At 40.2% G+C, this 21,201-nt stretch overlaps 1 protein-coding gene across 4 annotated transcripts in view; it reads right to left on the reverse strand.

Annotated features, from left to right (window-relative positions):
* Nucleotides 1–1,525: 1,525 nt before the first annotated feature.
* Nucleotides 1,526–21,201, reverse strand: part of CCDC82 (coiled-coil domain containing 82) — a 49,033-nt gene continuing 29,357 nt past the window's right edge. For all 4 annotated transcript variants that reach the window (XR_011390282.1, XM_051820387.2, XM_070077235.1 and 1 more), the window contains 2 exons: nucleotides 11,451–11,636; nucleotides 1,526–2,779 (listed from right to left, as the gene is read on the reverse strand). Coding sequence is in view for 3 of the 4 variants with exons in the window: in XM_051820387.2 (XP_051676347.2) it covers nucleotides 2,711–2,779; nucleotides 11,451–11,636 (255 nt within the window). In the remaining variant the exon portion in view is untranslated. The remainder of the gene's footprint in view (nucleotides 2,780–11,450; nucleotides 11,637–21,201) is intronic.

Genomic DNA, 21,201 nt, shown 5'->3' on the forward strand with positions numbered 1-21,201 from the left:
CACTCATCCAATTCTTTTAAGCATCATTTCCCTTTTACTTGTCAATTTCTGTCTTATCTACCTCTACTATCCACAGCTACCTAACAGACTAAAGCACCTAACATTATAGTGATAAAATATCCAGATCTAAAAGTTATGTGAACAGGTGAGATTTATAAGCTTACCAACTTTTCAGTGTTACAAATGAATTGATGATACTAATAGTTCGTCATTTTACTTATAAAGGTTAATCCTATTTTTTCAAAATTTTCCTTTTCTTGTATGAACTTGCTCTTTGGTCTCCTAAGCTATGCTAATTCTGACTTCTTAACAATCACTTTGCCATGCTTTTGGTATCACCAGATACTTTAAGGCCTCTTGTGCTCTCCAAATACCTACTGAAGCAGCAAGCATGGTAGCAATGACTAGACATAAGAAAAACTACCTATAAGCCTCTTGTGATCAAGTTCTTACAAAGTGATTCCAATCAACGAGATGTCATATCAACCTAGGTCATGGGTCAGCTAACATCATTAAGTCTTTGTAACTATTAGTGCCTTAATTTTACTAATTGTGTTACTAAAATTAAATTTTTAATGCTCTCCAGTTTCAACACTTTCACTCTTGAGTTATCTTACCCTTGTCTGTAGTGTCAAGTTTGATGCTTCCAGGGTCATCAGACACACTTCAGAGATCACAGTCTGCAGCCTACCTTTTTACAAATTAACCAGGATTTTTCACTTTCCACCTCTATCACTTTTTTTTCTATCAGACACTATTCTTTCATCTATACTTTTCAATTGTGGCTTTATTTTTATTTCATGGAATTAAGGATTTGTGCTAGAGAAATATGAAAAAGAATATGAAATTCCTATTTCATGCTTTTAAAAAATTTATTTATTTGAAAGGTAGACTGACAGAAAGAAATGGATAGACAGAAATCTTTTATCTGCTGGTTCACTCCTCAATGCCCATACCAGCCAGACCAAGAGCTAAAAACTCCATCCAGGTCTCCCACATAGGTAGTAGGAGCCCAAATAACTGGGCCATCTGCTGCCTCCCAGGCACATTAGCAGGAATCTGGATCAGAAATGAGGAGTAGCTGGGACTAGAACCAGGCATTCCGATATAGGATGTGGGTTTTCCAAAGCAGCAGCTTAATGCACTGTGCCACTACACCCCCTGTTTCACTTTTGAAAAAGGCAAGCTCTCCTCATCAGCATCCTTACCACTTTGTCTTTTCTAACTACTTTGTTTACAATAATCATAATTTTAGGAAATGAATGGGAGAAAATATTAACTACATTTGACTTAGCCAAAAAGCTGAGAAGTAGATGAAAATGTTAACTAATGTCTGTGTAAACACTCAATAAAATGTGGCTGCTAATGTATACATATTTACTGAGGTCCATGCCATGAATCACACACTAAATGAAACCAAGTTCATCTAACAATTCCATTAAGAAAAAAAGTATCTAAAGTGTCATTATAGAGCAGAATCTACTGAAATACCACTTTTTAGAAATAAAGATACTGAACAGAAACATTGCAACTATTTTACTTTATTAAATAAGAAAATTCAAATGTGTAAAGTAATGCAGATAACAAAATATATGCTTTTAAAGTGCTTTTCACTGAAATTCTCTGAGATCGCTTACCCTAATTTATAGATATACCAGAGAAGTTATGGATAAAAAATATATAAAATATTTTAATCTTTTTTCTCCAGTTGGACAGGAAAAAATTTTATAAAGCATAAAAACACATATCATGAAATTATTCTGTGGCCGGCACCGCGGCTCACTAGGCTAATCCTCCACCTGCGGTGTGGGCACACCAGGTTCTAGTCCCGGTTGGGGCGACAGATTCTGTCCAGGTTGCTCCTCTTCCAGTCCAGCTCTCTGCTGTCGCCCAGGAGGGCAGTGGAGGATGGCCCAAGTGCTTGGCCCTGCACCCGCATGGGACACCAGGAAGAAGCTCCTGGCTCCTGGCTTTGGATCGGTGCAATGCGCCGGTCACAGCAGCCACTTTGGGGGTGAACCAACAGAAAAAGGAAGACCTTTCTCTCTGTCTGTCTCTCTCTCTCACTCTGCCTGTCCAAAAAAAAAAAAAAAAAAAAAAAAAAATTATTCTGGAATGTAAGGCCAAAAGATTCTTAAAGACCTAAAATATGTTTGTCAGTAAAACTTAAGAAAAGGAAGAAAAAAACCTCTTTTCTTGAAACAGATAAGCTATAATGTGATTTTGAGGCAAGGGGACTGAATGAATGCCATGCTGAAGCTTCCTTCATGGCCCATTCATTAGATGATAGTAGTGTAACGGTAAAGATACCCAACTGTGCAAAAAGACAACAAACAGACCTGAGCAGGGCTTCAGCAATACATACAGATAGATGTCTGTCTAAATTTAAAAAATTTTAAGACTATTTTAAAATACAATACAGTTATAACTAAACTGACGGAACACGAATAGGTCATTCACTTGATAGTGATATATTATAAAGGCATTGTTTTACAACTTTAAAATACATTTATGTACTTGAAAATTATTAAACTTATTTTTCTATTTATAAATCAGATAAAAGCATTATTAGAATGAGAATTTCAATGATACAGGATGTTTTGTCATGAAGATACACAGAAAATATACAAATATGTCACATGATTCAGAGAAACAAGATTCATGATCTTCACATTTACAGTAAATTATTGTCTTCTCGGAAGGATATGTATTACAACTCAAACTTCTCATCTTGAAAGTTATCTGCAGAATTCAGATATTCTTCAAGTTCACTATATTTCTGCATATACAATAAAAAAGCTAGTTATTTTACACAAAGCAACGAAATAAGGTAGGTCTTTTCAAAATACAAACAATAACTAGTTCATTTCACAGTAATTTTGAAAAAATCTATTATAAATGGGAACTCAACTTTTAAGCATTTCTAATTCACAGAAATCCTAGGAAAAGAGATCAAACTTGATAGTATTATTAATTTCATAGCTTTTCTATCAATTATAATTTTTCCATGATCACTCGTAGTAAAAAAGGTAGTAATTTCAGTAACTTATTCAAGAAAAATTTGTTGAACATTCTCTGCTAAAAATGAATTTATAAATCAAATACTCTGCTAACACAGGATTAAAAATATGCTCTTCCTATCCAAACAGAGAGAAGAGCTCAGTAATGATATACCAATGGTAATCAGATATAAGTGCCACAAAGGAGTACAGGCACTGTTATGAAGATTCAGATGAGGGGTCATAGTTAGTTGAGGGGAACAGGAAAGAGTGGTAGTTAAGCTGTCCTGGGGAAACAGATTTGGTAGATAAAGAGTGGTGAGGGGCTAGCACTGTGGCATAGGGAGTAAAGACGCCGCCTATAACCTGGCATTCCATATGGGTGCAAGTTTGTGTCCCAGCTTCTCCAATTCTGATCCAGCTACCTGCTAACGGCTTGGGAAAAGCAGCAGAAGTTAGCCAAATTGCTTGGGTCCCTGCAACCTGTATGGGCGATCTGGAAGAAGCTCCTGGCTTTGGCCTGGCCCCCCAAAGATCTGTTTCTCCCCCATTCAAAAAAGAAATAAAATTTTGAAAAAAGTTAGTGGTGAGTTTTCAGGAAAAGACAATAGTCCATTGAACAGTGATGTGACAAGAAAGTATGGGATTTGACTACAACCTGAAATTTTTATAGGAGGACAGAAAGAAGACTGAACCAAAGAGATTGAGATCAGATAATTAAAAGTATGAAATGCTAGGTTAAACTAAAGCTAGCATAGCAATAATTTAACAGTCAACATAAACATTCTAAAATTTTTAGCAGGTTAAAAATTTTAGAATATGAGACTGACTTGTTTTGAAGTGGTAATATAATACCCACTGTAGAATAGTTTGGCAACTAGGACCAAATTTGAGTGGTAACAATGAAGGTGCAGAGTAAATAAATAACATGGCAGAACAAATTAAGAGCAGAGTCAAGAATGGTGTAGAGATTTCAAGGTTGGCAAAGTGGAGAATAATGGCAGTCCTACTTCACAGGCACGCTGAGGGAGGGAAGAGACACAGGGGCTTAGTCTGGGATACACAGTTCTAAGTACTTCAGTTAATGAAAGTAAATGACCTAATGGTTTTTTGACTCTGTGTATGCATTTCTGTTCTACCCTCACTGAGATGAGGATCATGATGGCCCTGACTAGAAGGGAATGTGAGGAGTGCATTTTCCTTTTTAGGCAAGGCCATGGAACTCTTTCTGATATTCTCAAGATCTGACTAAATCACCTTCTCAGGAAAGAGGAATTCAATATAAGTAAAGTATTCTAGGATTCGAAATTCAAGTTGGCTGTTTTTATCCCTCTCATATAATTATCTCTAACTAATCTACTTTATTATTAATTAATTTCTTTTGGAAAATTAAAATTGCAATTAGACTAACAGAGGAAGGAAATTTCCTCCTAGCTTTTGTTACAAATAATGGCCAACATTAGTTGTTCACTTTCTAATCACCAGGTCTTATACTAAATATTTAAAATGTGTTATTTAATCTCCACAATCAAAATGCTAGTTATCATTATTGTTTCAGTTCCTATCTCACAAATACAAAAACAGGCTTAGAGAATTGATATAACTTGCTCCCAAATTCTACTGATAATAAGTGACAGTACAAATATTTAAATCCATCCTTTTGATGATTATAGTATGTACGTTGAGCATCGTAAGAGTCAGGTAGGGTATAGCTTTGGCAAGAAAAAAGAATAACCTAGACAGGGAAAGTGAAATTGAAAGAGAAGCCTACTAATGTTAGTCTGTCATCCTCTTTACTTCAAGATTCCGCTTCTATAGTTCTTTACTAAACCTATGGAGAGGTTGGGTCTTATTTTAATAATGAAGACTGTTTTCTGACAGTATCAGATGCATGTACTAATGAAAATAGCTAGAACTGATGGAATGAAGTGTGGGAAAAAGATCAGAACATGAAAGGAGTTTGGAATCTCGTACCCAGAAGCAGCAGCTAGACCTATGGAAAGGGACGGATTAGCTAAGGGAACTGCACAAAGCTGAAGACAGAATCTATTACAACTGGTGCTTTTAAGCATTAATCCTCATTTTTTTTTAAGATTTATTTATTTATTTGAAGGCAGAGTTAGAGACAGAGACAGGGAGGGAGTGAGATTTTCCATCTGCTTGTTCACTCACCAGATGGCCGCAATGGCCAGGACTGGCCCAGGCCAAAACCAGGAGCCAGGCAGGAGCCTTTCTCTGGATCTCCCATGTGGGTGGCAGGGACCCAAGCATGTGGACCATCTTCTGCTTTCCCAGGCACATTAGCAAGGAGATGGATTGGAAGTAGAGCAGCTGGGACACAAACTGGTGCCTATATGGGATTCCAGCCTCATAGGCGGTGGCTTAACCCGCTAGGCCACAATTCAGAAATCGCTGAATTCAAGATGGCTGAATACAGGTACAGCCACACTAACTTAAGCTCCTCAGCATATGAAAAAAAAAAAAAAAAACAAAAAAAAACAAAAAAAAAAAACAAAGAAAGGACTATATTTCCAGGGCTCTGACAGAAATTTTGGTGAAATGATAAAAAACAAAAAAACAATGAGGACTGCATGGGACAAGGAGAGAGAAGACCAGACACCACAGCAACCAGCCATGTGGTACAGCCAAGTGGCACGCTGTGAGCAGCCACCTTACCACCTCCAGGTAGGAAAGAATGCCCCAAGCCCCCCTGCTTGCAGCTTTAGTTGAGAGGGAATTCCACAGTCATCCACTGACTTTTACTTCAGCCCGGAGAGCTGACTGGGGCCTGAACAACTGCCAAGCTGAAGCAGGGAAGACACGAAGACACATTGCTTTCCTTTCCTCCCCTCCCCACCTGCCCAGAGTGCCATACTTGGCAGCAAAAAGCCAAGCCTCAAAGAATCAGGGCAACATGTGGGGCAAAGGGTAGATCCTCTGCATCCTGCAACTGTGGGAGTTGTGGGGCATTAGTCCCAGAGCTATGTTCACACACTCTATATGAGCCAGGGGGATTCTTGGGCTAATATCAGAGGCAGCCAACAAAAAAACTCTGCTCCCACCCTGGGAGACCTGGGTAATGACCCCATTACACCCTGCAACATCAGGGCTACAACAATTCATTCTAAACTTCTTAGTGCCACTGGAATCCACCTGGTGGACATTCCACCTCTCTGGACTCATGCCCTCCACAGTGTAATTTGTATACCTTGTAGTCACTCTGTAGGACTGGAACAGGGTTCAGTTCACCTCCCCTAGCCCTGGGACTAGGGCTGTTGGTGTTATAAGCCACAGCACCAGTTAGATTCTCCTAGCAGGACCTGAGGAAGAGTCCATCCATATCACGCAGTCCTAGAGCCACAGAAATTGGTGCCACAAGCTGCAGCATCACTCAGGCTTGCCAGTAGGACAAGGGGCAGCCACCTCTGTCTCCCTCAGCACCAAGAACAAGGCCCTGGTTACCACATTCACCAGGGAGACGGACACTGACTTCTGTGGACCAAAGATACACACCCAAAGAAACCCTTATTCATCTCAAAGTCACACTTCTATCCCTATGAACTGCAGAAGACGAGACCACTGCGTCACTTATAGACACAGCTGACATTGACTTAGACAAAAGAAATTACCCAGAGACTACACTCCTGGGCTCACCTAGAACTGAAGCCAAAGCAACATACCAAGTGATACCCTGCATCCCAGATTAAAACAAAAAAAATTTTTTTTCCAATAAAACCTACTCCATAAAGAATACACCAGATGGGCTGACGTCAACATAGGGACACAGAAGACATGAAGAAGCAAGAACCTCAGAGCTTTTACAAGGTTGGCAAGGGTGGAGCTGCTGGACTCTGAGCAAGAGTACAATGGCCTGCAGGTGCTTGTGATGCCTTCCAAGCTGGAGGTAGGTGGCAGGAACTTGGAGCCATCCCTGAGTCCCTCCCGCAATGGGGCCCTGCCACAGCTCCAGGAGCAAGGGCTGATGGAGGCAGCGGTGCCAGCGGGCAATGTGACCTTGCTAAGTGTTGGGACCCCTGGGAGCAGCCCTGGCAGCTTGCTATCCAGGCGTCAAGAGTGAGAACACGGGCAAGGAATTGCAGGACTGGGAGGATGCCTATGGCTACAGATTACCCGTGGCTCCTGCAGGACACAATGAGACGTGTCTGAGAACATCCAGCCCCAGAGAAGCAGCCCTGGATGGCAGCTTTCAGATACATGATCAGAAGAACCCAACTGACCAACTGACCAAAGAGCTGTTTTCTCTTACGGTTGTCAACCATCTGGCTGAATGCTGATGAAAGAGGAAGAAACTACTGGAGGACAGACCCAACATTCCACTTTCTTTAGGGTTCATGCCAAATAGTTCCGTGCCCATGAAAACCTTGATCTTCAAAAAAAAAAGGGGGGGATTGTTTCAGATTAGAAGACAATAGGACAGTGACTACAAAATGAGGAAAAAGGAAAATGATCTTAAAAGAAAGAGATCTAGGATTGTTGCTATCTGCTTTTAAAGATGCCCTGAAAAACTTTGGCTTTGCCTTTGTTATGGGTCCAGAGGATTTTCCTTGCATTGGGGAAGGTGTCTTTCACATTTGTTTCAATGTAAAGATGGTTTTGCAAGAGTAATTTGTCATGCAGAGAAACTGCCTATGTAACAGCCCACTGATAATAATGACAGAAGGAAAACAAAGTGTCCACAAGATATCTTTAATTGGACTGCAAGCCTGATAAGAAAACTGAAAATTCCCCACTGCAATATTCAAGCCAGGGTTATCAAAGGCTAAATTTTCAGTGTAAGATAAATTGAGTATTCTTCATTGTCCAAAAGAGTAAACAAATGAGAAATATTTATCACATATGCTATAACTTCAGATGTGTGTCCAAGAGCATCTGAAATTATGTTTATACATTCATCTTACAGTTTGTAAAGCTACTGTGATCTATAATTCAAGAAAATCTATTGTAATGATCATTTTTAAAAGTCAAAGACAGCCTTTAAAACAATTAAAATGTTTGTGAAAGCCCAAAGAAGCAAACTTTCTCACTTCCTTATACACCAGAGAAATTGTGTTTTACTCATTCTGTTTTGACTTGACAGATCAAAGACTTTAGTTGAACTCCATTTTGTAATAACTGATAGGGAAACCTGCCAAGTGAGGGGCCAGAATTGTGCACAGTGCGTTAATATGCTGCTTGCAACACCGGCATCCTGTATCAGAGCACCAGTTCTAAGTCCTGGCTGCTCCAATTGTGATCCAATCTCTGCTGATTTGCCTGGAAAAACAGCAAATGAGGATCCAAGTATTTGGGTCCCTGCCCCCTACATGGGAGACTGGGATGGGGTGCCTGGTGTCTAGCTTTTATATTTTTAAATCTTATTTACTTATTTATTTGAGAGGCAGAGTCACAAAGAGAGGCAGAGACAGAGAGATATCTTCCATCTGCTGGTTCACTGCCCAAATGGCCCAACGGCAAGAGCTGAGCAGATCTGAAGCCAGGAGCCAGGAACTTCCTCTGGGTCTCCCATGTGGGCGCACAGGCCAAAGCACCTGGGTCATCTTCCACTGCTTTGGCAGGAAGCTATATCAGAAGCAGAGTAGCCAGACCCAAACCAGTGTCTATATTGGATGCCAGCACTGTAGGTAGAGGCTTAACCCACTACGCCACAGCGCCAGTCCTGGCTCGTAGTTTTGGCCTGGTCCAGCCCTAGCTGTTGAGGCCATTTGGGGAGTGAACCAGTGGATGCAGGATGTGTCTCTCACTCTTTTTGTGTCACCTGGGCTTTCAAATAAATAAATAAACCTTTTAAAAATTTTTTCAGGTGAAAAGACAGCCAGCCACATATCTAGCAAAGGCTTTATGAACAATTGGACTGTTGACCTTTAAAGATTTTAACCGGCCAGAAATCCACCTCAGTGTCTCAAGTTTCCCTCTGTGTCCTCCCCTAATTCAACTTGTGATCTGTCAAACATCAACAGTGGTGACAACAAAATTTCTTATTTTGTGGGGGGAGAGAGAGAGAGAGAGAGAGAAAGAGAGGAAAGGGGAGAGGGGAAAGGGGAGAGGGGAGAGAGGGGAGGGGTGAGGGGAGAGGGGAGAGAGAGAGAATATGACTATCAGTTTTCCTGAGACAACAGAAGAAAAATATTTGGAGGATAAGGCCAAGAAAAGGGGAAAGCAAGATGTGAGACCTGAGTTGGGGGCAGAAAAACAGGAACCAATAGTTTGTGTGAGGTGAAGGGAAGGTCTGACATCACTGGGAGGTAACAGCAGTCATAGCACTGAGCCCCCAGGCACTCTAAAGGTTATAGCGACTGCAACCAGGAGACTGCAGTCAAGAAAGGCAAATGTGACAAGACACATGCAAGGCTGCCACTCAAAGGCATAGGGAGAGGGACAGTAAGAAATGTCAGAGCATCTGAAAAATTCTGAAATTTCATCATAGCACAAAAAGCTGCAGATGGGATTTACACTGGCTATAGACTTCATGGTTTCTGCGAAATTGTTCAAGAAAGTTTATGCACAAATATTTTTAAGGTGGGAATATTTCATAAAAAATAAAGCTCTTTGATAATTTTTTTGTTAGAAAATAGAGGTATGGTCCTAAACATTCATACATTGACCCAATGCCTAAAGTTACTTTTTTTCTATGGTTTATTTATTTGAAAGGGAGAGAGATAAAGGGAGAGAGAGAACACCTCCAGTTGTTGGTCCACTCCCCAAATGACCACAACTGCTGGATCTGGGTCAGCAGATCTGCAGGAGCCCAGAACTCCTGTACTTGGGCCATCTTTTGCTGCTGTCTCAAGGCTCAGTAACAGGGAGCTGGTTGAGAAGTGGAACAGCCAAGATTTGAACCAGCACTCTGATAAGGGATACCAGTTATCACAAGGGGTGGCTTCACTCACTGCACCATGACCCCAGCTCCAAGAGCTATTCTTTACTCATATAAAACTTGGCTTAAAAACATTTTTCTTACACCAGTTTCCTTCTGCTGTCCCAAACTTGTTTTCTCTAAGGTACATGATTTGGAAGTGCTTTTTGTTGTTTTCTGCAAGAAGATTCATGTTCTTCCCCAACAGAATATTATTACATAACATACAGTACATGTGCAGTTATGGTTCTACATTTGGTATGCAATTCTTTATAAATTTATCCCAACAGGTTTTCCAATTCTATTAGAGAGCTAGCAACACGTAAAGGCATCAATAAAAGCACTTAGGAATTGAATGTCTAGAAAAAATGAGCACAGGTTACTATAAGCAATGGCTCAGATACATTCCATTTGTTGTGTGTGTGTGTGTGTGTGTACTCCTAAGACAAATGGAAAGCAAAGACAAGGATGGGAGGGAGAAGTATAAGCAAAGTAAAATATAATGAGCTAAAAAAAATAAAATGAGAGAAAGAAGATTGTAGGCTCAAGATCACTGAGTGATGGTTTGTGGTGGGAGAATAATCATCCCAGGGGAAAGCAACTGGGATGTCGTTCTCCAGCCTGGGAGACCTCCACTGAACATGGTACGTGCTGAGTTCTTGTTGTTGCTCTTTTTCTTTCTTTCTAATAAGTTCATGTCTTAAGCTTTCTTGCCCCATTTTTAGTTTCCACTTTTACAAGTCTGCCTATGATATAACCCAGGCAATGAATCTTGTACTTTTCCTGTTTTTTTTTTTTTTTAATGATTAAATATGCATTGATCTGAGCCTCCTGAAAAGCCACTATTTGTTGTCTCATCCATTTATAGAACTAGACTTGTTTTAGAAGACTGCATCATATTAGCATTCTTTCCACGTACCACAAAGCTCTGGGAGCAGACCAGAGCTAATGAGCTGCCAGCAAATCTTTGGAAACCCCCACTTTATCCCTGGTATCAAATTTAATGATCAAGAGGATACAGAGAAATCACCATCAGTGCGGTGGCCTGAAACCTCTGTATTGCCTTCCACCTTCCGTCCCAGTGCTCACTGCTCAGTCCCATGTCCTCAAGAAGAGGATGTGGGTAGTAGCAGAACTGGCAGCCAAGATCTTGCCTCAGATTGGCACCGGGTGTTTCTTAACGTTCAGGTAACAAGAACTGTTCTAAAGTATAGGAAGCAGATAAGCAGAAGTGAGTCCTATGCTCTGTCAAAGAAAACAGGGGAACTTCAAATGTATGTAAAGAATACATATGTAAAAGTGAAAGGACAGAGGTCCTTTGTTACTGGACAGCGCTACCACTTATTAAACTATCAGATTAGCTGAGTGAATCCTGGGAACATCAGCCATAGGACAATGGAAGAGCATGAAAGAAATGGATGGAAGAAGAGAAAATACACGCACAGGAGAACAGAAGAGAATAAAAGAAGAAATTCTCTTCTAAACGTCACTGTCTTCTAATCATTTGTATCCTTTTGCTAATAATAATCAAGCTCCCAGATGTACAGAATGAGATGGTTCTCACATATTCAACTTACCTCCTTAATCCAGCCACTTTCTTTTAACTGACTGAAAATTCTTTCCACTGATTCTTTAACCTGTTCATCCTCAACTTCTTCAGTGTTTGCAGTGTAGCAACACTGCTGGTACAGTTTGAATTTAAAATGTTTCAGATTATGATAAACTGTGGTACGATTAGCACAGATTCTGCCAACAGTAAACACCTGTAGTAATAAACAAACATTATTTGACTTATTAAATGAATATAGTAATGAATAAACAGCATCTTTCTGCCATTCAGATTTCAACAGTAAAAAAAGCACAATATTAATTTTACTTCATTTATTTATTTATTTTTGATGGGCAGAGTTAGACAGTGAGAGAGAGAGAGAGAAAGGTCTTCCTTTTTCTGTTGGTTCACCCCCCAAATGGCCTCCATGGACAGTGCACTGTGGCCGGCGTGCTGCGCCGATCCGAAGCCAGGAGCCAGGTGCCTCCTCCTGGTCTCCCATGAAGGTGCAGGGCCCAAGCACTTGGGCCATCCTCCACTGCCTTCCCGGGCCACAGCAGAGAACTGGACTGGAAGAGGAGCAACTGGGACAGAATCCGGTGCTCCAACCAGGACTAGAACCTGGGGTACCGGCGCCACAGGCGGAAGATTAGCCAAGTGAGCCATGGCACCAGCCTCTTCTAATGTTTATACACTGATTTCTTTACCTTATCTTATTATACAACCACTCAACAAAACTCAAGTGCCTGTTATGTTTTAAGTATTGGGCTATGCACTAAAGATAGATAACTAAAAGATGTACTACCTATATTAGGGAGCTTACAATCTTGAAAGACAAATGATTGCCAACAATCTGACAAATGCTATGCACAAGATGCAATCAAGACATTAGTGAACAGGGTCGGGGCAGTTAACCCAATGCCAGAGAGAAGAAATGTCCACAAGTAAGAAGGACTAAACTAAGTTTAAAAACACAAGGGCTAGCCAAATTTGAGAAGGAGGAAAGAAATGGCTCACAAGGCAGAAGGATGGGTAACATGAAACTAGGATGAAGGATGCAAAATACTATATGTGCATATTTATAAAGTTAAAAATGCCTGGATTAAAATAATTTTCCAACCATATGCAATGTGAAAAACTGAAATGCTCTTTTATCAATATTAAGTATTGACAATTTGTTGCTACTGTTTTTCTTAAAGATTTATATATTTATTTGAAAGGCAAAGTTATAGAGAGGCAGAGGCAGAGGCAGAGGGAGAGAGGGAGAGGTCTTTCATCCTCTGGTTCACTCCCCAGTAGCTGTAATGGCCAGAGCTGAGCTTCTCTGAAGCCAGGAGATAGGAGATTCCTCCAGGTCCCCCACTTGGGTGCAGGAGCCCAAGGACTTGGGACATCTTCTACTGCTTTCCCAGGGCACAGCAGAGAGCCAGACTGGAAGGGGAACAGCCAAGACTTGAACCGGCGCCCATAAGGGATGCTGGCGCCACAGGCAGCAGCTTTATCTGCTATGCCACAATGCTGGCCCCTACTACTGCTTTTCAAAAATTTTAAGTAAATATATGTAGGCATACTGTTGATTTGATTAAAGTATCGTAAGTGAATAAGACACACTGATATTATACTATAAGCCAGCCATAAGAATTTTAATTTTTACATTTATATAGACTTCTAGGATTCTATGATTAATACTCTTTTTGGGGACTGGCATTGTGGTATAGTGGGTAAAGCTGCCACCTGCAAAGCTGGCATCCATATGAGCTCCAGTTCGAGTCCTGGTTGCTCCAGTTGTGATCGAGCTCCCTGCTAATATGCCTGGGAAAGCAGCGAAAGATGGCCCAAGTGTTTGCGCCCCTGCACCCAATGGGAGACACAGAAGCTCCTGGATCTTGGCTTCAGACTGGCTCAGCTCCAGCCATTGCAGACATTTGGGGAGTGAACGAGCAGACAGAAAATCTCTTTCTCTCTGTATTTCCCTCGCTCTCTCTGTAAATTCTGCATTTCAAATGAATATGTAAATCTTTAAAAAAAAACCACTCTTTTTCAGGCCAGTGTTGTTGTACAGTGCTTTAAGTTGCTGATGGTGATGCCAGCATCTCATAACAGAGCACCAGTTCAAGCCTTGGCTGCTCTGCTTCCAGTTAAGCTCCCTGCTAATGTGCCCAGGAAAGCAGAAGATGGCACAAATGCTTAGGCCTCAGCCACTCATTTGTGAAACCTGGAAGGAGTTCTAGGCTCTTGGCTTTGTCCTGGCCAAGTCCTGGCTATTGCAGCCATTTGTGGAGTGAACCAGTGGATGTAAGAGCTCACTTGCTTGCTTGCTCTTTGTCTCTGTCTCCCATTCTCTCTGTCACTTTGCCTTTCAAATAAATGCATCCTTTTTGAAAAATAATTTAAAAAGAACTCTTTTTGTGAAATCTATCAACTAGAATATTTCTTTTTCAGAATGTCTGAATGATTATATTTCATTATACAAATTTAGGAAGCTAAATTAGGAAATCAGCTGCACTGACCAAAGTAAATATTTTTACCTACATTATTTAACTTGCTGTAGGAAAGGCAATCAGAACGGGTTCCAAACATTATAATCTGCTCAGTCTCACTGTGGTGGAGCAACCTAAAGAAACAAGTAAACTTCCTGCTAACTGCTATATTTCCTTCTATGTCTAAGTTCACTAATGGATTATGCTTTCATGAGTTCAATATAAGTGGCATAGTTTTAATATTTATCCATGTAACTTGTGTTCTATCTGACAAACAATTATATTTTTTTTCTGAAGACACACTGCAAGGGAATACACAGGTAATGATACTTGATAAATAGGAGTATGTCATAAAAATAAATTTAAGTTCTATCATGAGGATTAGCAACAGACTGGATGCATTTTTTTGGTAAAGATGTGATTTTGAACATCTTTCTTAAAATCTCCAGAAGGTGAAAAAAGCATGCTAAGATAGTTCTATGAAAACATTTCTGCTTTGGAAGTAATCAGGTATTACTTTACAGTGCTAGGTTATTAGAACTTGCTTTTACAGTTGAACATTGCCATCAAACTAGTCCTGGTAGTAAACGACAGTTTAACAATAATACCTCCAACTCTGAGTAAAAAGGTAGCACGCAGCTGCAGTGGTTCCTGGCAGGGGGCCCTGTGAGTGTGTGTCGCCCTTTCTACCATGAAAGTAGATTGTGAGTGGGGGAGATGTCTCCTATAACACAAGAATGTCTCCAAAAAGTTCACAGAGAATACGTGTATGAAAAAACTACTCATGGATTTCAAACATATTTTGTACCAACATAAACATCTTTTAATTCAGTTTTTTCATGAACTTTTTGGTGTACCATATAGATAAGGAATACTGTGCTTTGTATTTATATCACATTGTATTCTGTAGTTCCACAAAACAAGAGGAATCTAACTGTATTCAATTTTTAAGTTGGAATCAAAAGGAAGGAGAGTTTTTTTTCCTGGTGAAATCAAAAGATCCTTTGAAAATATTAATCATTATAGTTTACTTCTTTCCATGTCCAGTTCCCTCCCTCTTGGCAACCTCAAACCTTCAAAGACATCAATAAACTCATATTTTTCCACATAAATGTGATGATACTTTATATGAAAAAAAAACACCTCTATTGTGAGGTCCCAGAGAGAACAGCAGATGAATATGATAGGTTTAATACTTCAGACCTCACCCCAACCTTGTTTTTAGTATATTTCACCTCTGTACTATCTGAACTGATTTATATAGTACCAAACAACTTACACTACTAGATCCCATTTGTATAAAGAACTAAAACAGGCAAAGTGCACCTATGCTGTTAGAATAGTTCCCTTAAATGTCCAGAAGTATATCCAAAGACTATTTATAATGACCTAACTGTATTTCCATACATATATTAAGGAAACTGTTCTGACAAAACAGTACCAAAATTGCCACAGACAAAAAAAAGTGCTGCAATGAATGTAAAGCAGGTAAGCAAGATGTCACAGAAATAATCACTGATGTACTATGCAGGGATAGCGTATGAACTGATACATAAGTTGATATATGAACTGATAAATCTGATGATAACTGAGAGCCATCTCAGCTATGAATGTGAATCAAGTGATACTACATATCCAAAGATTGGAAACAGCTAAAACTGTCACCAGCTAAAGATACTGAATAGCAAAGCAGTAGGAAGATATGACTTATAATTTATTAGATAAAACATCTGAAAATATAGATCAACTTTAACAAACTAAGCAAGGAAATAGAAACATGCATTGTGCAGGTTTGATAGTATCCAGCTAATTGCAAACAGCTTGCTAAGACATTTCTCTCAGCTCTCAATTGCATAGAGAGGAGCCATTTCTGTATGGAAGTTAAGATATGGAGAACAGAGAAAAAAGATTGTCCACAAAAAAGGACAGGGAGAAACAGAAAAACAGAGATACAGCTTCCATCAGCTAGCTTACTTCTAAAATGCCCACAAAACAGCAAGGACTAGGTCAGGCCAAAGCCAGGAGTTAAGAACTCCATCCTGGTTTTCCAGGTAGGTGGCAAGAATGCAAGTACCTTGCCCATCATCTGCTGCCTCACAGGTGCATTAGCAGGAAGCTGAAACAGAAGTAAAGGTGGCACCTGGACCCAAGGTGTGGCTTAACCTGCTAGGCTACTATGCCTACCCATATCATTTGCTTTTATTGAATTGCTTTCCTTAGGATCAATTTATAGGCAAAGAATACTCCTGTGCATCATTTTCTGACTCTGCCTAAACATAGCTATTTGGTATTTTCTTATTTTCTAAAAGAAGATTTATTTATTTATTTATTTACTTGAGAGTTAGAGTTACAGACAGTGAGAGGTAGAAACAAAGAGAAAGGTCTTCCTTCCGTTGGTTCACTCCCCAAATGGCCGCAACGGTCAGAACTGTGCTAATCTGAAGCCAGGAGCCAGGTGCTTCTTCCTGGTCTCCCATGTGGGTGCGGGGGCCCAAGCACTTCAGCCATCTTCTACTGCTTTCCCAAGCTATAGCAGAGAGCTAGATCAGAAGTGGAACAGCCGGGTTTAGAACCGGCACCTATGTGGGATGCCAGTGCCGCAGGCAGAGGATTAACCTACTGTACCACGGGGCCAGCCCTTCTATCTGGTATTTTCTAAAAAAGATGTATCATACCCCTTCTTTCTCCAGGAATCTTAGTTTCGTTTCATTTCTTTTTTTTTTTTTTTTTAAGATTTTTTTTTTTTTTTTGAGAGGCAGAGTTACAGAGAGAAAGAGAGACAGAGAGGGGTCTTCCATCTGCTGGTTCACTTTCCAAATGGTTGCAATGGATGCAGCTGGGCTGATCCAAAGCCAGGAGCCAGGAGCTTCTTCCAGGTCTCCCATGTGGGTGCGGGAACCCAAGCATTGGGCCATCTTCCACTGCTTTCCCAGGCCATAGCAGAGAACAGGATCAGAAGAGGAGCTGCCAGGACATGAATGGGTGTTCATATGGGATGCTGGCGCTGCAGACAGAGGCTTAGCCTACTACACCACAACACCATTCCTTAATCTTAGTTTCTATGAACCTACGAGTTTCAATTTATTTTAGAACAGCATTTTTTTTTAAGAGTTATTTGTTTGAAAGACAGAGTTACAGAGAGAGGTAGACAGAGAGAAAGGACATCCATCCGCTGGTTCACTCCCTAGATGGCCACAACAGCCAAAGTAGCACCAATTCGAAGCCAGGAGCCAGGAGCCCAAGGACTTGGGCCATCTTCTACTGCTTTCCCAGGCCATAGCAGAGAGCTGGGTCAGAAGTGGAGCAGGCTGGTGCTGCAGCTCAATAGGCTAATCCTCCACCTGTGGTGCTGGCACACCGGGTTCTAGTCCCGGTCGGGGCACTGGATTCTGTCCCGGTTGCCCCTCTTCTGCTGTGGCCAGGGAGTGCAGTGGAGGAAGGCCCAAGTGCTTGGGCCCTGCACCCCATGGGAGCCCAGGAGAAGCACCTGGCTCCTAGCTTCGGATCAGTGTGGTGCGCTGGCCACAGTGGCCATTGGAGGGTGAACCAACAGCAAAAGGAAGACCTTTCTCTCTGTCTCTCTCTCTCTCTCACTGTCCACACTGTCCACTCTGCCTGTCAAAAAAAAAAAAAAAAAAAAAAGTGGAGCAGCCGGGATTAGAACTGGTGCCTAATGGGATGTCAGCGCTTCAGGCCAGGGTGTTAACCCACTGTGCCACAACGCTGGCTCCTATCAACTGGCAACTTAACGTTTTTTAATTACATGATTGGAGAATAAGCATTTTTGTCATATATTGGCTTAACTTTAATTTTTCCCATTGTGGCTACTGTATTTAACGCTCTTTGCTTACTTATGGGATCTTTTCTATTTGTTGGATATTTGAATGAACTGTTTCAAACAGAACCTTTAATCCTTCACAGAAGCTCTAGAGGTGGGCTCCTAACTCCACTCTGCTCTCCAGGACCAGCTACACATAGCAAAGACCATGAGGGTACAGCAATCTGCTCTATATAACAGAACTTGGTCCTCAAAGTATCAAATCAATTTTTCTGGGATTACATGTATTTTATATTATTAATACATTACAGATCAATTTTTAAACAAGGGGGAAATCAGTTTATGATTATTCTGAGAAAAATATATTTATATTTTTATAGTAACTTGCACAAAATACTACAGAGCAATTCTTAAATTATTATTCCCATACAAATATTTTTAGTTATTCTTGTAACTCAAATTGTTCACTAGGATCTTGTCTAATAGTACTGAGTCTAATAGTACATATCACCCCATTTAGAAGAATTCAGATAAACAGTATATTTCCTTTTTTTTTTTTTTTTTTTTGACAGGCAGAGTTAGACAGTGAGAGAGAGAGACAGAGAGAAAGGTCTTCTTTCCGTTGGTTCACCCCACAAGTATATTTCCATCTTAACAATGGACTGGGGCTGGTGCTGTGACACAGCTGGCTCCGAGCTTCGGATCAGCTCAGCTCTGGCCACTGTGGTCATCTGGGACAGTGAACCAGTGGAAGGAAGACCTCTCTCTCTTTTTTTTTTATGGCTCTACCTCTCTTTGTAACTCTGTCAAATAAATAAAATAAATCTTTAAAAAAACCCAACAAAACAAAACAAAACAACCCACAATGGACTAGGAGAAAATAAAGACAAGTAAAAACCGGGAATCCATTACCACCAGACCAGTCCTATAAGAAATGGTTAAGGAAGTCCAACACTATAAGTGAAGGGATGAGCAATACCTTCATGAAAACCAGAAGAAGCACAAAAATCATAGCAAAACAAATAAAAAGAAGAGGAAGAGAAGAGAATCAAATCTTAGCAAAGATAAAGAGAACCAAAACTTATCAATATAGAAACCACCAAATCCCAAAGAGGAACAACAAAAGAGGAAGTCAAGAACAAAGGATATACAATATGTTCTGAAAAAATTAAAATGGCAGGAATATATCTTTCTCTAGCAATGATAATCTTGAAAGCAAATGGATTAAATTTCCCAAGCAAAAGATAAAGATTAGATGAATGCATTAAAAATAAATAAATCAAGCCCAATGATGCTCATGTATTGCATACAAGAAACTCATGTCACCATAGAGACGTACATAGTCTGAAAGCAAAGAGATGGAGAAAGGATGAGCCATGCAAAGGGAAACCAAAAGCGAGCAGGGGTGGCTACACTAATATCAGATAAAATCAACTTTAGGTCAAAACTGTAAAAAGAAACAAGAAGGTGCCTATATTATAATAACAAATAGATCAGTTCAACAACAAGAACTAACAATCATAAATATATGTATACCCAATGCTGGATCACCCAATTAAACAAAGCAAATCTTAACAGATCTAAAGGGAGAGATAGATTCTAGTAAAAAAAAATTATTGGGGACTTCAACCTTCTCTTTTCTCAATGGAAGGATAAACCAGACAAAAAAAAAAATCAACAAAGAAACTCCAAAGTATAACACAGATAGATGGATCTAACAGATATTTAAGAATATTTTATCCTATGGTTGTAGAACACACATTCTTAACAGCACCAAGAACGTTCTCCAGGATAAATCATATGATAAGCCACAAAGGAAATCTCAGAAAATTTAAAAATATATGGAAATCATAGTGAATATATCCTCTGATCACAATGAAATAAAACTAGAAATCCATAAAAGAGGAATGTAAAAAATTGTTCCACCTACTTGTAAGTTAAATAATATACTTTTTTTTTTGACAGCCAGAGTTAGACAGTGAGAGAGAGAGAGAGAGAGAGAAGGAGAGAGAGAAAGGTCTTCCTTTACCATTGGTTCACCCCCAAAGTGGCCACTACGGCTGGCGCACTGTGCCGATCCAAAGCCAGGAGCCAGGTGCTTCTCCTGGTCTCCCATGTGGGTGCAGGGCCCAAGGACCTGGGCTATCCTCCACTGCACTCTAGGACAACAGCAGAGAGCTGGACTGGAAGAGGGGCAACCAGGACAGAATCCGGAGTCCTGACTGGGACTAGAACCTGGGGTGCCAGCGCCGCAGGTGGAGGATTAGCCTAGTGAGCCCCGGCGCAGGCCAATAATATACTCTTGAGGGGCTGGCACTGTGGCATAGCGAGAAAAGCCCCCACCTGCAGTGCCGGCATCCTATATGGGCACTGGTTTGAGTCCTGGCTGCTCCACTTCTGACCCAGCTCTCTGCTTTGGCCTGGGAAAGCAGTAGATGATGGCCCAAGTCCTTGGGCCTCTGCACCTGCATGGGAGACCTGGAAGATACTCCTGGATCCTGGCTTCGGATCAGCCAAGCTTCTGGCTGTTGTGGCCAATTGGAGAGTGAACCAGGAAATGGAAGACCTCTCTCCCTCTCTGCTTCTCCTTTTTTCTCTGTGTAACTCTGACTTTCAAATAAATAAGTAAATCTTCAAAAAAATAATATTCTCTTGAATAATCAGGGAGTCAATGAAGAAAACAAAATTTAAAATTTGTTCAAGCAAATAAAAACGGAAGCATAACACCACAAAACCTTTAGGATACAGTAAAATCTGTATTAAGGGGAAAATTTATAGCAGTAAATAACTATAAAAATATAAAGATTTCAAATAAACCACCTAATGATGAAACTCAATGAACGAGAATAGCAAGGACAAGTGGTAAAGAAAAACAAATATCAGAACAGAAATAAATGAAATAGACTTAAAATATATGAAAACTCAATGTAATGAAGGGATGGGTTTTTGAAAAGGTAAACAAAATCAAAAAACCTTAGCAAGTGTAGCCAGGAAACATCCCTCATGATTAAAAAAAATCATCAAAAGATTATGTGAGGAAGAAATGATCCTGAAGACAATAAAAGCAAAAGACTATCTAACAAATCCACAGTGCAAATCTTACTGAAAAGAGAAAAGCTCTGATCATTTCTTCTAAGATCAGTCAGGAACAAGATAGAGTGTTCATTTTCAGCATTCTTACTCAAATTCAAAGCCTTAGCCAAAGCATTGAGACACTATTCATTTTTCAGATGAAATGATTCTATTCATAAAAAACCTAAACACTCCACCAAAACCTGTTAGTACCAATTAAAAAAAATCTGCAAGGCTGCAGTATATAAAATTAACACACACAAAATCAGGAATTTTAAAATATATCAATGACAAAATTGCTGAGGAAGAAATCTTAAAAACAACCTCATGCAAGGTGAGCGGTGCGTAACAAATCTTCCCAGGCAGATGAATCAATTAATTCACAAGTTTTATTAGGATTCTGCTTCCAGGAAAGGTTCCCTGGTCCCAACAGAGAGGGGCCGGGGAAG

The sequence above is a fragment of the Oryctolagus cuniculus genome, chromosome 1 (assembly GCF_964237555.1).
Source record: "Oryctolagus cuniculus chromosome 1, mOryCun1.1, whole genome shotgun sequence".
Lineage (NCBI taxonomy): Eukaryota > Metazoa > Chordata > Mammalia > Lagomorpha > Leporidae > Oryctolagus > Oryctolagus cuniculus.